We start from the raw sequence: 18,636 nt of genomic DNA on the forward strand, positions 1-18,636 counted from the left end.
ATTCATTATTTTGATTTATGATGTCATATTTAATATAGGGACATCTCATAATGCACTTGGACATGGTAAAATTAAAGATAATTGGTGTTTTTGTCAATACTCAATAAATAGAAAAATATTGTTGTTCTTAAATTTTGTCATCCGTAATTATACTAGTTAGGCTACATTTGGGTAGTTAAGTGATCTGTAGATAATAATAAAAAAAGTGAAAAAAATAATAATAATAAAAATAAAATATTGAATAATAGTGAATAATAATAATAAAATAATGATAAAATTTAAGCAATTGATTAATAAAGTCATTCAAAATTATAAAATTTAAAATAATAATAATAAAATTTCTCTTACAATTATAATAAAATTTACATACCGCATATATTTATTTCTTTTTCCAATCAACAACCTATACAGACAGACATGTTAATAATATAATTTTGGTTTATGAGTATCTTACCTTTCCTTTTATTTCCCGTTATTTTCAGCAAGCAATCTATTGCTTGAAGCAAAGCAATGATGATTACGAGGATGTCTCCTATTATATTCTTCAAAAAAAAAAAAAAAAACAGATTTTTTCAAACATTAGTACCTTGTTTGGCTGGCGGTTTTTAAACGTTACGAAGGAATGAGTTTATTTCTTCTGTAACCGTTTCCACGTTAAAAAGATTGCTACCCCTCATCTAACTGTTTTAAGGCAATCCATCTCCCTCACCTTGGGATCCCACGCAGAATATCTACTGTCAAACCCGTCTTTTAAGGAAGAAAGGACTGGAATCATGACCCGTCACTGCACCTAATTTTTCTCTCTAATTTGTGGTGATATTTCATAAAAGTTTTGTTATATATAAATAAATTTGAGAATTAATTTAAATATCAATACTTGTTTTTTTATATTTAAAATTTAAATTAATATTTTTTTAATAAAATTAACATTTTGATTAATTATATTAAATTGGAGTATATATTAATAAATAATTATGTTTATAATTAAATTTTTTTTATAAAGAGTTTTACTATTTATAAATTTCTACATTACATATAATATAATTTTTTATTTTTTTTATATTTTAAATTTTATTTAGTTTTATTTTTTTAAAATAATTGAATTTTTTTATTAATTATTTATATATTATATATTAGATAAGAAAAAAATTTAAAAAATAATAAAAAGAGTGGGTATGATGGAATAGCTTTACGGATAGATTTTTTTTTTTTTCAGTATTGACTGGCTAAGATGTTACCGACGCTTTACTGCGTGCCTCGCTGTGAGCCACTGCTTCGTTGTACGTTATATATTGAAACACTTCAAGGCTAAAAAATGGCAAGGAGAGTGAGGGAGAGACTGAGAGAGTAGTTGGAAGAGACTCGAACCCCAAATCAAATCAGCCTTCTACCTGGCAATGGGGTTGAGGTTTTTATCATAAAAAACTACCTCATAAATCACAAAGAAATATCTTTTTTGTTTCTCTTAAAGGGGTATCTTGATTCGATTTGTTCGTCTCTGTTATACTTCTTTTTCCTTGTTATTCGATTCGCATTTTTGCATATTCTACCAGAATGGAGGCCAAGAAGAACTACATCACCACCGAGGAGCTCAATCAGCACAACAAGCTAGGGGACTTGTGGATCTCTATTCAGGGTAAGGTTTACAATGTCTCGGATTGGGTTAAGGATCATCCCGGTGGCGATGCTCCTCTCCTCAATTTGGCTGGCCAAGATGTTACCGACGCTTTCACGGCTTATCATCCTGGTACCGCATGGAAATATCTTGACAAGTTCTTTACTGGGTATCATCTGGAGGATTTCAAGGTCTCGGAGGTGTCCAAGGATTACAGAAAGCTTGCGTCTGAGTTTGCCAAAATGGGTTTGTTTGAAAAGAAAGGACACGGGACCATGTACACCCTTCTATCCGTTGTTGTCATGCTTTCCCTTGTGGTTTATGGTGTTTTGAGGTCTGAGAGCGTTTTCGTTCATTTGTGTTGTGGTCTTTTGTTGGGTTTCCTTTGGGTCCAGAGTGCTTATGTGGGTCATGATTCTGGGCATTACCAAATAATGTCAAGTCCCAGATTCAACAGAGTTGCTCAAATCCTTGCTGGGAATTGCTTGACTGGTATCAGCATTGCTTGGTGGAAATGGACTCACAATGCACACCACATTGCCTGCAACAGCCTTGATCACGATCCCGATCTCCAACATATCCCAGTCTTTGCTGTGTCCTCGAAACTGTTTCATTCTATAACATCCTGTTTTTATGGGAGGAAGTTGGAGTTTGATCCTCTGGCTAGGTTCCTAGTCAGTTACCAGCATTTTACATTTTATCCGATTATGATTGTTGGGCGGATCAACTTGTTTATCCAGACGTTCTTGTTATTGTTCTCTAGGAGGAGGGTTCCTCAAAGAGGATTGAACATCTTAGGAATTCTTGTATTCTGGACCTGGTTTCCACTTCTGGTGTCATGCCTACCCAATTGGACTGAGAGGGTGATGTTCGTGATTGCCAGTTTTGCTGTAACGTCGATTCAACACATTCAGTTCTGTTTGAACCATTTCTCGGCCAATGTTTATGTTGGACCGCCTAGCGGGAACGATTGGTTTGAGAAACAGACTGGTGGGACTCTGGATATTGCGTGCTCTTCTTGGATGGATTGGTTCTATGGAGGATTGCAGTTCCAGCTGGAGCACCATTTGTTCCCACGATTACCTCGATGCCAGTTGAGGAAGGTTTCTCCTATTGTGCAGGATCTATGCAAAAAGCACAACTTGCCTTACAGGAGCTTGTCCTTCTGGGCGGCCAACTTATCCACCTTCAGGACCCTCAAGACAGCTGCCCTTCAGGCTCGGGACATGGCTAGCCCTGTCCCAAAGAACTTGGTGTGGGAGGCTCTTAACACTCATGGATGACGCCCCTAACCATGGGTTCTTTTTTTTTTTTTTTTTTTTTTTTTTTTAAGTTTTGGTATTTCATAAGATCCCATGCCTTGCCATCTTGGGGCCGTTAGGATGATCGTTGTTTCGAGAACTGATATCATATCAAACACATACTATGCTTCAATTTGAGATCCAGATCCGTTTTGATTTACTTCATTTTTTAAAACTATATTGAATGCTGTTTCCACAATATGCATAATACCACAATATGCATAATATGCCTTCATATTGTTGGGTTTTTATGTATATTCTTGGTATTATTGTTGTATCCTCTGCCTGCCAGCTGTGTAGATTCTTCTTTGGGAATTCTATATATAGACAGAAGGAGCTGCTGCATTATATGATCTTGAACATTTTCCCTTGAATAAGCTTATTTTAAGATGCTCCCTCTCCCATCATGCATGACCTCCTTTGAAATGTTGTTGAGGCTACATGCTATTGGATGGTTATATTATTGCTGATTTTATCTCAGTTATACTTAATAATATGTTAGGTAAATGGATGTAGAAAATGGAGATAGCAGAAATCAAAACACCATCAAATTTTGTCCTATTTAACTAGGAGAATGCATCAAATGTGTGAGAATACTCGTGCCACGCCAACCATTTCGTTTGTGCTTGATGGCTGGGAGTACTTGTGAAGCCAGATCAATTGCTGGAAGCTACTGCAGAAAGGTATCCCAGAACAGCCTAGCTCACATCAGTCTTGGATGCCTTCCCAAAAGTTAAAGATATCCTAACAAATGCCAGGGCTGTTCACTTTGCTGCTGTATTACCCCACATTGGAAGGGAGAATTTATTGGCCTTAATAATGATTCCCAGGGGCTCTGATTATAGCTCGACTGGTCTGTTTAGAGTATACATCTGGTTTGGACTTTTCTTGAGTTATTAGAGCTGTAGTGAAAGGATGAACAGTATTTGAGCTGAAATTAGCAGGACCCTCTTTTTGAGATTTCATTTTTGAAGTTATAGATCTAGATACTGCATGATGGGAGTCATGGTTTACTCTATATCTCTGCATAGTTTGCAATATTTGGTAGGGCAAAAATTGTCCAAGTGTGGTCCATACTTCCATTAAGAAAAAGGTTATTTAGTGCACTCCTCCCTTCCAATTCTCGCCTCAAGTTATTCCAAAGGTGAGCTAGAGATATTTTTTCTCTCTCCAGATGTAGAACGGCAAAATGGTCCCAGTTCGTGCTCTGATAGTACCATTTCCTTCGTGCCTTGTGCTAAAGCAGAACACTACTTTAGGTCATTATCATCTGAATATTCAGATGTTAGATTAGAGTTTTTAATCCATTCTGTTGATGTGCTGAGTTATTGATGAAAATTCTCTCTTCTGCTCCTTTTTTCTTTCTTTTTTTTGGCATAAACATTAACTCAACAAGAACTGTTAAACGAAACTTTTCCAATGGGCCTAGTTATATTATATTAAATATATATTGTCCATTACTGTAAATCTTGTCACATCTCCACTAATTAAGGTCGGCTGGATGGTGAGATAAAAAATTTTTATTTTAAATTAAAGTTTGAAATATTATTTTTTTAATATTATTATTATTTTAAGATTTAAAAAATTAAATTTAAGATTTAAAAAAATTAAATAATTTATTATATTTTATATAAAAATTTAAAAAATTTAAAATAATAAAATAAAATAAGATAAAGAATTTTATATCTTACCCATTTGTCAAACTTACTAATATCTTCAATATGAGGTGTTAATTCTGGAATGGGCTTAAACAACCACGGACTCGTTTGGATGGATAAAGTGAATATTATTAAATTTTTGTATTTTTGTAAAAGTTTTTTTGAAAGTGTTAAAAAAATAAAAAAAAAAATGTGAAATGAAGCAATCGGTTGGGTCATCGGTAACCGTGGGTGCCTCTAGCATGGTGAGATGACCCTTAGTCCGAGATGGAGAGATCCAATCGGGACAGAACCAATGAGCAATTACTCTAGATGGGACCTCGACATGATCTGCTTTTGGGGTATCAGTAATTAATGTGAAAGTTATCTAAACACTTTGGAGGCTTATAGAGGCACCGCTAGGGGTTTTGTTGGAAGTTCCGCTATGATTAAATTTTTTTATTTTTTATTTTTTATTTTTCACATCATTTTTTAATTATTTTAAATATTTAAAAATAAATAAAAAATTCACAATAATATTAAATAATTTTTTCTTAATCACTAAAAATTTAAAAAAAAAAAAAAGAGGCTGGGAGTGGTACAGCGGGATGGGTATTGATAGCATTACTATCTTATTATTATTCATTTATTACTTAATTTTATTTCAAATTTTTTTATTTTTTATTATGTTTTAAGCATTTTTTTAATATTCTTAATTAATAAAAAATTAAAAAAATATATAATTTTATTAATCATTAACTAAGATTAAAAATAAAAACAATTAAATATAAATAAATAATAGTAGGATAGTAAACCAATTATTTCCCCTTTATACAGCAACGGGGATCTAGCACTATTTCATTTACAATTCCAACTTTTTGGTGCATTTGGATAAGATTATTCAACTCTCTTCAACACTTCTCACTATTATTTATTATTTTATTATTATTTTTTATCTATTTTTATTACTATTCATTACTTTTTATCTATTTTTTACTATTATTTATTACTTTATTATTACTTTTTACCTATTTTTTACTATTATTTACAACTCTCTTCAACACTTCTCAACACTCAAATCCAGACATTTAGGTATGAGATAATAGGAAAGTTTTCTAAATACTAATATAATAATTTGTAAATAATAATAAAGTGTTTTGAATTATAATATTTTATTAAGTTTTAAAAAATAAAAATAAAAATATATTATAAAATAAAATTTTCAAATAAAAATTTTTAATTTTAATTTTATTTTTAAATTTAAAAAATTAGTATTATTTTTTATATTTTATTTAGAAGTTTGAAAATTTTTAATAATTATATAACAACTAAATAAAAAATTTAAAATTAAAGTATATTTATATTTAAATAATTTTTTAAAAAAATTATGAAAAATAAAATAAGAATATATAATTTTCCAAACATGCTCTTAGAATACTAGTATTGGCTTATTTATCTTTATTTTCATCTTTAAATTTGAATAACATGTTTTTAAATTCATCTATATTGACATATGTATCTCTAAATTTTTGCATAGTTATGAATAGTGATTCTACTTTTCACTCTCTAAATATTATTTTTAATGTTTTTTCTATCTCCTGCCTATTAAAATCAACTTTGTGGAATTTATATTAACATGATTTTGATATATAAAATTTGTATTAATTTGATGATACAAAGTGTTTTTTAGTACATATTAATATCTATTGATAAAATTGATCATTTTGATATATGAAATTAATAAGATTTAGATATATGAAATTGATATTTTTGAAGGTGCTAATTGTAAAATATATAAAAAATAATAATTTTAAGAAAAAAAATAATATTTTATTATTATTTAGTTCAAAAATACATAATTTAATGTGAGAGTTTTTCTTAATATATAAAATTAATCCTTAAAAAATATAATTTCAAAGATATATATATATATATATATATATATATATGAACAAACCAATGCCAGTAAGTCCCTACGTTCCAGTTGAAAGCATTACATATTAAAGCCATAAAGGAAAGCGTGAAACGCGGAATGGGCCAAAATGATGTTTACTGTTCATGAACTGTCAACATGATTTTATGTCAGATCTTAAGCTGGATTATAATGTACACAGCAAGACTAATAACAGGATCAGTCTGACGATCTGAAGAGATGGGTAGTAAAGTTTTTTTTTTTTTTAATCTCAACAAACATTCATTATATATATATATATATATATATATATATATATATCTCATTTTATCATTTTATTTATTTTTATTAAATAAGATGTGATATATTTATTATTATTGAATAATAATTTATTGTATACTTTTTATCATCTAATGATGATGAATGTATCGCATCTTACTTAATAAGAATAAGATGAGAGTGTAATGTATAGCATTATTCATATATAAAATAAAAATAGGAATATACTAAGTTCAGGTGAATCTTTCCCGCTATCTATATATAGATACAATTTAGAATACTAAAGGGGGGTATTCGACTAAAATTTATTCTAGTCGCTACCCATTGTGTCATTGAGTGTGCATATTAATTTTAAGATTGGTGTATTTTTCTTATCCTCTAATTTTCTCAAGAATGGAGGTTATGAATGATATCCTCTAGGATCGGGTAAAGTTGTATTCAAGTAGTCGTCTTTTCACCTTCTCTTGGGGTGGCTTAATGGTTTTCGAGTTACTTTTCCATGGTTTGGTAAGTTTTAGGTTATAGATTTGAATTTGGATATAGATTTACTTTAGACTATTAATATTAACCACTCAATGATTTATAGTCTTCAATAGGACTAGATTTTGGGCTATTAAATTTATGGACCACCGGCAACTTTCCATCGTCTAAGATCTTTTTGCCTGGTATAATTACAAAGGTGCTGTTGTGTTAAGTTCAAATAAGGAGACCACCTCCAAATGCCTTTATTATTTCAATTGTGGCCCCAAAATGATGTTTAGCATCTTGTTCTCGTGCTAGGGTGTCTTTGGCTGAAGCTTTACGATTTACTTAGTTACACCTCATTAGGGTCGTAAAAAAGAACTGAAAAACTAGTTGAACCGGACCGGATCAAATTGGTGAGTTCAGTCAGGCTTTTAAACAGTCTGATGTGGTATCGGTTCTTAAGAATTAAAACCGGTTCTAAACCGGTACGGTATCAATTTTCATATTTTGAAAATCAGTTTAAACCAAATCAGACTGAGATATATATATTTATAATTTTTCATATTATATTATATATATTATATACTAAATTACGAATTGATATAATATAAAATTCTAATATTATTATTCAAGTCTATTAATCTTATAATATAAAATTTTAATCTTGAACATAGACATTAATATTAAGTTATTAATAAAAACTTGCTTTTGATATATATATATATATATATATATATATATATTATAAATCAAAGATAAAGACATTTTTGGCATAATAAATTATAATATATATTCTTTTTATAATAAATTTTTGCACATTTGGTCAAATATACTCATATAAAAAGTCTAGAATTTATATAGACTATAATTTAATTCAACACTATACTAGTATATATTAATTATTATAAAATAATGTATTTATACTATAATATAAATGGACTAATAGTTTAGTATATGTAAACATATTATTACTAACATAGATAATTCGTAAAACTGAAAAAATGGGACTCGGCCAGACCGAAACTATAAGAACCGAAAGTTTCGATTTCGGTAATGAATCGATTTAGTATTAATTCTTAAAATCTCAAAATCGGTATATACCAGTTCGATTCTAAAAATTATACAAAGTCGAACTGAATCGAATCGATTATACCCCTATAGCTCATGTTTCTTTTTTAAATCCTATTTGGAGGATGTATTCTTCCATCGTCTAATTAAACTTGACCCTTCTCTACTAAGGCCCACAGCCCAGATGCTGCAAGCACACCAACTGATAAGGAAGTAGGGGGCCGGGCACACCACTAACCGAATGACTCACTGGAAATTATAGTGCATTAAATGCGCCGACAGGGAGCTTTCGCAGAAGATCCCGACGAGAGATCCTACCCCCAACAGATGCTGCCACATTAAATGTGATGACATACCACTCAAGTTAGAGGCAAACGCTATGAGTACAGGAAGAACAATGACCCCATTATAAGAGAGACGTATAAAAGTCCTAGCACAAATACAATTCGAAAATCATCTCACTCATTATCTCTATGAAGCTAAAAACTAACTTAGTCATTGAAGGTATGCCTTATGGCACTCTAGGCCATCAAGCTTCCTTGTCTTAGGTTACCATTGAAAGCAGGCAGGGTGCAAAACACGTCTTTAACAGTTATCATTGTCTAGGGGATCTACTTTTGATAAAACCAACATGCCTTTCGTATCCTAGCCATGACACAGTCCTAAGCGATAGCGATTAAGAAGCTATCTTTAATGAAGAAGAGGGGGTGTGCAGAAATGGAGGAGCAAGCTACTCCACCACCACCTGAGCTCATCAAACGAGCAGTGGAGACTAGAACGAGTGACACTTGAAATAAAAAGAGACCAATGAGATATTGGAGCTAATTACATTAAACAAAGCTCACCTTGAAATGAAGTTGAGAATAGGAAACAAGATGAAGCTCAAGTTGAGCTTGCAATTAAAGTGATTTCTTGTCAAGCACAGAAAGGTTTTTGCCTAGAGTCACAAGGACATGTTTGGGATTGAAAGGGGAGTGATTGAGCACCAGTCAAGCGTGAACTTGGATGCCAAGAAAGTCTGACAAAAGTGCATAAGCTTCAGTATCAAGAAGTACATAGGTATAGCAGAGGAGCTTAACCACCTACTCATTGTGGGATTTATTAGGGAGGCCCACTACCCAAAGTAGCTTTGTAATGTGATTTTGGTCAAGAAGACGAATGGCAAGTGTAGGATGTGCGTCGACTTCACTGACATGAACAGTGCATGCCCTAAGGACATCTTCCCCTTACCGCGAATTAACTTGGTTGTGGACTCAATTGCCAGATATAAATATTAAGCTTCATGGATGCCTACTCTAGGTATAACCAAATCCAGATGATCCCAGGCTATGAAGAACAAATCACATTTGTAATAGACTGAGGACTATACTACTACTTGCCATTTGGATTGAAAAATGCTAGAGTAACCTATCAGAGGCTGGTAAATTAGATGCTTAAAGAATAAATTGGATGGAACATGGAAGTCTACGCAGATGACTTGCTCACAAAAGGCCAGGAGTCCGAGCAGCATATGGCCGATGTGATGGAAACATTCGCGGTCCTACAAAAATACAAGATGAAACTTAACCTTATGAAATATGCCTTGGGAGTGGAGTCGAGCAAGTTCCTCAGTTTCATGGTTTCGAAAAGGGGAATCGAGACTAACCTAGAGAAGATACAATCCATCATCAACATGAAGTCCCCAAAAAACTCAATGAGGTTCAGAAGATGACAGGCAGAATCGCTGCACTTGACAAGTTCATTTCTTGATCAATAGACAAGTGCTACCATTTTTTTGGGTGCTACACAAGGTGCACAATTGGAACAAGGAGTGCGATGAAGGAAAGCATTCACTTGACTCAAAGAAAACCTCCCTAATCCTCCCTCCTAAGCTAGACTGTTTAGGGAGAAAGTCTCTACCTGTATTTGTCCATCACACTGGAGGCCGTCTCGGTAGCATTGGTATAAGAGGAGAATGAAAATCAAAGACCAACCTACTACACAAGTCGACCACTCACAGGGCGAAAAATAGGTACCCACCAATGGAATTGCTAGGGTTTGCATTAGTAGTAGCTACCTGCCACTTGAGACCCTACTTTCAAACACACTCGATAAAAAGTGTTGACCAAAAATCCCCTCAAGAAGGCACTGCAACAACTAGACATGTCTGGACTGCTAGTTAATTGGTCAATTGAGCTCAGTGAATTCGATATCGACTTTGTCCCCCCCCCCCCCCCCCCCCCCAAAACACAGGTGGTACCCAATCAACCAGCTGACCATCCTTAGCAAGTCTATGTTGATGGCTCATCTTATAGTTACAACTATAGAGTAGGATTGTACATAGTGTTAGACTCCGGTGAAGAAAACTATTACTTGACAAGGCTCAAATTCAAAACTACCAATAGCGAAGCTGAATACGAAACCCAACTAGTAGGGCTCGCCATAGCTAGGATGCTTGGAGTAGCGAAAGTGGAAGTAAAGACTGACTCTCAAGTGATAGTAAATCAGGTCAAAGGAGAACACGTGGCAAAAAGTGAGCAACTCTACCTATGACAAGTGTGGTGCAATTGACAATGCCACATCAGTTGATTTAATTAAAAAAAGGAAAATAGAAATAGAAAAAAAGAAGAGAATTACACAGATGCAAAGCTTCTTTGTCTTCGTAGGTGGATTCTCCATTCGTCTTCATGGGTGTCGTGGGTGGAGCTTCTCGTATGTAACCAAGTTACATTCTCTCCCTAGGTTCTCTTCGATCTGTTCACCATGGATTCTCTTCTTGGGTTGGAGCTTCTCTGCTTCTTCGTGGATTTTGAAGCTAACCAACAACCGAGCGATATACTTCTTTGGAGCACGAAATGGAAAGGGTAGAGACAGGTAAGTTGAAATCTAATGGTGTGATGCTTTAAAATGAAAATTGAGTGGGCGAGTTGACTCGACGAGTCACTAAGAGCACTAGTAGTGGCCTCAACAAAGCTAAAATTTGGCCAAGGTTTAGCCAAGGTGCACAATAAACCACTATAATGGACTTAATAAATGAATAGTGATTATAGCCTAAGGTTATTTGGCTGGCTAAATCTGGCCAGCCCAAGAGGCTGGCTATATATTGTTCTTATAATAAAATAATTCTATCTTACTACTACTTTGGTCTCCCATGCAAGATAAAAAGTGAAAAAGGTGAAAAAGATGAAGAAGTTGTGTTGCATTCCTCTCTTTGAAACTCCAGTGTGCAGCTGCAACGCTACTTTCCAAGTCAGGTGCAAAAAATCTAGTTTGGTGGTGACCTAATAGGAATCGAAATGAAATTAGGTTTAATATGTTAATGTAAATTGTGATTTCAAAAACGTTTGAAAAATATATCAATTAAAAGAATATGACCCTCGTAAAAAAAAGATCATTAAAAAATTATATTCGTTAAAAATAATATGAACATTATAGAATTAATGTGTATTTTTTAAAATTACAAATAGAATTAAAATAAATGAAAAGTTTAAAATCAATATTTTAATAGAATAGTGATAGATTTGTTGAGCCTGTTATTTGATATTGTTGAAAAGTGGTTAGCTAAATTGGTAAAAATGAATTTCCTAGTCAAATTTTGGCCAAAATTTGTTAAGGCCACTACTAGTCCTCTAATGGCATGGATCTACACCAAACTCGTTTATAAAATTACAATAGAAGAGAGTATCAGGGTGTTGGAGAGATAGGGAAGTAAAGACTTTGGCAGGGATGCTTAAAATGGAAGCTAAATGTGTGGAAGATAGGTGAGTGAGCAAAATAAATCCAAATTTATGACCAACCATAAAGTATAGAGAAAGATAGAGAACAATACAAAGAAATAGGTGTCCCAAGCAAGCCAGGTGGTTGAGAAATGTATCTAGCAAGAGCAAAAACCAATACTGAAGAGTCCCAGAAAAATAGAACTACCTAGGAAACCTAGAAGGCTAACCAACAAAACCCACAGAGAACTTTCCATAGGCTAAATTTCAAGACACAAACATAGAGAGAGAGAGAGAGAGAGAGAGAGAGAGAGAGAGAGAGAGAGAGAGAGAGAGAGAGAGAGAGAGAGAGAGAGAGAGAGAGAGAGAGAGTACTTGTAGTTGTTGGTAGATGGGGAGAGGGAAATGAGGGAAGTTGCCATTGGAGGAGTTTGCATTTGGACCAAATCGCACTACTAGGCCTACCATTACAAGAACAAGGATAGGTTGTCTCATAAGCACTTTTATTAAAAGCAATTTTGTCCTTCATAGCCATAGCTTTTTTGTGCATTCAGAAGAGAAAATGAATATTTGGTAGACTGAAAAATGTATTATTGTGAAAATCTATCTTGGAAGCGTGAGCACAACACATTACATACATTTGTTTAAATAAACTAAAAATTGTGCCAACTACGTAGCGTAAAAACTGTAGAAAAATAATTCAAATTATAATATCTGCAACTTATTTGAATTGTTGTTGTGAACTAAATGCAATCTCTTCAGAACCAAAATCCTCTGAGTTTGTTGTGATCTCATGTGTAGTTGTTCCATCTCCTTGGACTCCCATTCGGTTTGAACAAGTTGAACTTAGAACTCTGTTGTCACTCAAATTCTCTCCACCATTATATAACAGACCATGTGAAAATGCTTCCCTATTAATTGGATTGTGAGAATATGCCACCTTATCACTCCAAGATTTTAGGCATGCCTTATCTCTCCTTTGATCCCCACAATTCTCAGTACTTCCGAGCTATGAGTTGTCAATACCTTTATGCAAACTATGCCGAGTGATAAGGGAGGGCTGCTTTGGACATAGGTTTAGTGAGTAGGTCGGCAATCTGTTTAGTGGTAGAGATATGTTGGGTGACTAGGAGACCAAGAGCAATCCATTCGCTCACAAAGAGATAATCCAATTCAATATGTTTATTACATGCATAAAAAATTGGATCAACAGTCATATGAAGAGCACTAAGGTTATCACAATATAGTGTAGGAGTAGAAAAAAGAAGAATGTGTAGATCCTTCAAAATGAAAGTCCTCCATGTTAGTTCAGCTGTTCTATTTGCCATAACTTGATATTCTGCTTTAGTACTAGAGCAAGAAATTGCATGTTATTTTTTGTCACACCAGGATATTAGATTTTGTCCAAGAAATGTGCAATACCCTGTGGTGGAGTGTTTGGTGGTTGGACAACCAGCCCAATTAGCATCTGAAAAAGCATAGAGATCAAGTGTTGTGTTAGAAGTGAAATTCAATCCTAGATGAATTGTTCCTTTCACATGCCAAAGGATACACGGGACCAATTTCAAATGAGCTATAGTTGGAGTATGCATGAATTGTGACACATAGTTAACACTAAAAGAGAGGTATGGTTTAGTAAGAGTGAGGTATTGCAGCTTGCCTCCAATTTCTTGGAAATAACTTAAATAATCTAGAGGCTCAGCATTTAGTGGGACTATTTTTTTTTATTCAATGGAAGTACTCATAGGCTTACAATTGACCATATTTGTCTTTTCTAATATAGTAAGAGAATAGTGAGATTGTGACAAATGAAGTTCGCCATTTGTTCTACAAATCTCGATTCCAAGAAAGTGATGGACAAGTTCTAAATCCTTCATGGCAAACTCACTACTAAGAAGCTGAATAAAAGTGGTGACAAGTTCTAATGTTGACCTCGTGATTAACATGTCATCTACATAGAGAAGTAGAACTAGTGAGCCAAAATCAGAATGACAAATGAGTAAATATGGATCAACTAAACTACACACAAACCCATATTTAATCAAAAAAGCACTAAAACGATCAAACCATGCTCGTGGTACCTGTTTTAACCCATAGAGAGCTCTTTGAAGCTTGCACACATATGTTGGATGTTAAGGATCAGCTATCCCTAGAGGTTGTTCCATCTGTATGTCTTCAGAAATTAATCCATGTAAAAAAACTTTTTTGAGATCAAGCTATCGAATAGGCCATTTTTGAACAAGTGCAATAGTGAGAATCATACGTATAGTTCTTGGTTTAATAATTGGGAAAAAGGTCTTTGCATAGTCTATCCCATCAATTTGATGGTAACCCTTTACAACCAACCGTGCTTTAAGTCAGTCTAGTGAGCCATCAAGTTTTATTTTTGTCTTAAACACCCACTTTGACCCAATTACATGCATACCAAGAGTCCGAGGAACAACCTTACAGGTCTATTTTTATGAAGAGCAATAAGATCCTCATCCATCGCTACTTTCCATCCTGGATGATTCAAAGCAATTCGAATATTATGAAGCTCACAAGGAATGGAAGAAATTAAGATAGTCAGGGCATATTTTGGATTTGGTTTGACCACTCCAAGACATGAACAAGTGAGCATGGGATGGTTATCGAGTTGTGAGTTGTCAATTGGAAGGGTAACCATGTTCTCGGATTGGTTGTGGTTGGTTGTTGTGGTGACCAACAGTAAAGGACTCGTACACGGAGGTAATTCAGAAAGTGGTAATTGTCCTGTAGAATTAACAACATTAGTTATTTGTGGTAACCAGGAATCAAATATGGATAAAGCATGAGAATTTGTAGAAATTTTCCTGGTGGAGTTTGAGTCCTTATAGGGGAACACCATCTCATCAAAAACCACATAGCATGACACAAAAAAAAAAAAAAAATTATTTATTAGTTGAAAGCATTTATATCCTTTATATTTGTCACTATATCCCACAAAAACACGTGGCACTGTTTTAAGCTCAAATTTGTTAAGTTTTGTGTCCCACGTGTAAGGAAAGCATTTTGACCCAAAAACTCTTATTGTAGTGCATATCGGTTGCAATCCATGTAGTTTGAAATATGGAGTTTTAAAATTAACAATAGATGTAGGGAGTCGATTAATAAGATATACGACAGTCATGAATGCTTCAACCCATAAAAACAAAGAAGTGCCACTGTGAGATAGCATGGTCATACCTCATTCTCTTGTTTTTCTGTGACGAAGTTCGACCATATTTGTATGCTCTGGAGTATAAGGACAGGAAATCTGATGAACTATGCTTGTTGCAAGAAAATGTGAAGACATTTTTTTGTTCAAAAACCCACCTCCTCCATCTGAATGGAAAACTTTGATACGTGCATTGTATTTATCTTGCGACATACTGCTCAAAGTTGAGATAAGCATAAAAAAATTTCAGATCTATTTTGCAACAGTATTATCCATGTATATTTAGTAAAATCATCTACTAAACAGGCATAATAGCGAAATTTTCCAATTGATAAAATTGGAGCAGGACCCCACAAATCACAATGTATTTTATCAAAAACACTAATACTTATTTGTTCAGAAGAAGAAAAAGGTAATTGACGAAACTTCCCTAACTAACAACTATCACAAAGATGTTGCAGTTTTGAAACCCCTAAGACATCAATAAGCCCTTTATTTTTTAATAACTATAAAGTAGACACCTGTGGATGTCTCAAACGTTGATGCCATACTTTTGCAGTTCCAAATTTGTGTTTGTTTGAAAAATGAAGTTCTGGTGAGTTGCAGAGAACATAAAGATCACCCATGCATGTCCCTGTTATCAGATTTTGTCCTGTTGCTCAATCCTTAACACAAAAATTGACATCAGAAAATTCACAATTGACCAGAAAATGAGTTGTTAATTGATTAATAGAGAGTAGATTTTTTTGTTAAGCCAGGAACAAATGAAACATTTTGAAGTGGTAGAGTGGTGTTTTTTTGTTTTATACTCGAGTCGCTTATACCACTAATTTGTAGGGAGGATTCATTTCAAATTAAAATAGTATCTATGCCTTTATATTTTCTAAGATTAGTAAGCATTTCAGTCTTACTTGTCATGTGGTTGGATGCACTTGTGTCAGATGTCCATTCTGTATCAGCTATTATAGTGTCCAATGTTAATGCTACTAGGGCTTGAGGAATATCAGTTTGTGTAGTTTTTTTTTTTTTTTTTTGGTAGACACCAACAAATTTTGGCTATGTCTCATTGTTTCGCAATACTGGCACCATTCCTCACCATACATATCTCTTTCTTTAGGTGTCATCCGACGTTCTCCTAGATGAGGAGGCCGTCGTGGCTATGAGCTTGATTCGAAAGTGTCACTGAGATTGTTGAGCTTGAAAGCCGCGTCTAGTTGAGTTGAAGGACTATGATCCACGATAAGCAACAAAGGAGGATTGTTGTGACCTTTGTTGTCCACAAAATACTAGTTGAGGGGTGAGTTGTCGAGACTAACCATTTGTATGTCCAAAAAACCAGTTGCGCCTTTGATCAATACTTTGAAGTTGGGAAACAAGCTCTGAATATATCGACCTTGGTGGTTTGAGCATAGTTGTTGTAAAGGGTTCATATTGTGGACCAAGGCTAGCAAGGAGACAAAAAACTTTTTCCTTGTCTGACACCAGTTTCCCAATGGTTGCTAAATTGTCACAAAGATTTTTGAGTTTTTGTACATGATCACCAATGGTTTGATCATCCTCTCAGTGTAAATTTCCTTTCTTGAGAATCCTGCGCATGCTCCTTTTTTAGAGCCTCCCAGACTGTGTGAGTTGTGTCTAAGCCTATAACAAGGCCTAGTGCTTCCTCTAAGAGTGTTTCGATGAGCCACCCTCAAAGTAACCTGTCAGATTTTCGCCATGCAAGGAATGCTTTTGTCAAAGTTTGTATTTGTGTATCAGGTTTATATCTTGGAGGGGCTGGGTCTTCATTGGTAAGATGGCCAACAAGTTGTTGGCTTTCAGCAAGGGCCAAAGCTTATTCACGCCATAATGGATAGTTGGAAGGGGTGAGTTGAGTGTAATGAAATTTCCAACATTGAGTGAAAGTGATGTCATGCTTGACTTGGTTGGAGTACTGTGTTGAAGAGTTGTGAGTGTTTGGGTGTTGTATGTCAAGTGCTCACACCTGGCTTGATACCAAGAAAAGAAAATGAATATGTGGTAGATTCAAAAATGTATTATTGTGAAAATCTGTTTGGAAGCATGAGTACAAGACGTTATAAACATTTGTTTAAATAAACTAAAAACTGTGCTAACTACTTAGCATAAAAACTGTAGAAAAATAATTCAAATTACAATATCTGTAACTTATTTGAATTGTTGTTGTGAACTGGATGCAATCTCTTCAGAATCGAAATCCTCTGAGTTTGTTGTGATCTCATGTGCAATTGTTCCATCTCCTTGGACTGCCATTTGGTTTGAACAAGTTGAACTTAAAACTTTATTGTCACTCAAATTCTCTCCACCAATGGATAACAGATCATGTGAAAATGCTTCCTATTAATTGGATTGTGAGAATATGTCACCTTATCACTCTAAGATTTTAGGCATGCCTTATCTCTCATTTGATCCCCACAATTTTTACTACTTTCGAGCTGTGAATTGTCAATACACTCTTTTCTAGATTTTGACATGACCTGGAGATCAGGCCTTGGAGGAGGGGGAGCACAAAGGGGAGAAGATAAGCCTTGCGAAGAAGATGGGGGAAAACGAAAACGATAGTGAAAATGATAATGCACCATTAGTTATTTTGTATGAAATGAACAGTTTCATTTGTTCCACGGAGAAGAAAACTGTGCCACAGTTACCCCCATTTGACTACAAGAAGAGTTTTCTTTTGTGAATAGTAATAAGATAGTTTGTAAATAATAGTGAAATAGTTTGAGTTGAGTATTTTTTTAGATTTTGAAAAATGAGAGAAAAAGTTAAAAAAATATATTATAAAGTTAAAATATTATAAGAATATAGTTTTATAATATTATTTTTGTTTAGAAATTTGAAAAAGTTGAAATTATTTTTTATTTTTCCTTTGAAAATTTGAAAAAGTTGTAATTATTGATTTAAAAATTTTGTATTTGAATTATGTTTAGAAATAAGATAAGATAAGATGAAATGAGATCATATGAAAATTTTTTATCTCATCTGAGACGCCAAACTTGCCGTGAAGAATCTACTCTCAAATGAATTTATATGTCCTCTATGGGTATATAATTTTACTTATACGTTATAAAATTAGAATGCAAACCAAACCATGAAAAAAGATCTTTACTACAATGGACATGATGCCTGAGTTAAATTTTATCCTCCCACAACATGTTCCAAATGCTCATTACTAACCCTCTAATAATGCTCTGATGCAGCATGTTCCAAATAATTTCACTCGAGTACGAATCAAAGGGACATTGATCGACAGATGTTCTGATTTAATTAGGAGGAGAGGGAGAAGAATGAGGGGATAGTGACAGTGAGATCAGCTACCGGAATTAAGCCACTTCCAGCTGCTACAGAAGCAAAGTCATGGGAAAATCTTGGTGGCAGCAATAACCGAAGTTCTCTGCTTCCGATCATCTTCAAGACTTCGATATTATCAGATGTCAATAAATGGCAAGGATGGAAGAGGTCGAATACCCA

General features: G+C 34.0%; 1 protein-coding gene across 1 annotated transcript; it reads left to right on the plus strand.

Annotated features, from left to right (window-relative positions):
- Positions 1-1,308: 1,308 nt before the first annotated feature.
- LOC122299334 (delta(8)-fatty-acid desaturase 2-like) lies at positions 1,309-3,269 on the plus strand. The gene has a single exon (XM_043109554.1). It carries the CDS (start codon positions 1,555-1,557, stop codon positions 2,896-2,898), a length of 1,344 nt encoding a protein of 447 aa, XP_042965488.1. The 5' UTR covers positions 1,309-1,554; the 3' UTR covers positions 2,899-3,269.
- The last annotated feature ends 15,367 nt before the right edge of the window (positions 3,270-18,636 follow it).

The sequence above is a fragment of the Carya illinoinensis genome, chromosome 2 (assembly GCF_018687715.1).
Source record: "Carya illinoinensis cultivar Pawnee chromosome 2, C.illinoinensisPawnee_v1, whole genome shotgun sequence".
NCBI classification, from domain to species: domain Eukaryota; kingdom Viridiplantae; phylum Streptophyta; class Magnoliopsida; order Fagales; family Juglandaceae; genus Carya; species Carya illinoinensis.

Bases quoted from the DNA above. Each gene is read 5' to 3' on its own strand.
- LOC122299334 (XM_043109554.1), top strand. From the start codon at position 1,555: ATGGAGGCCAAGAAGAACTACATCACCACCGAGGAGCTCAATCAGCAC.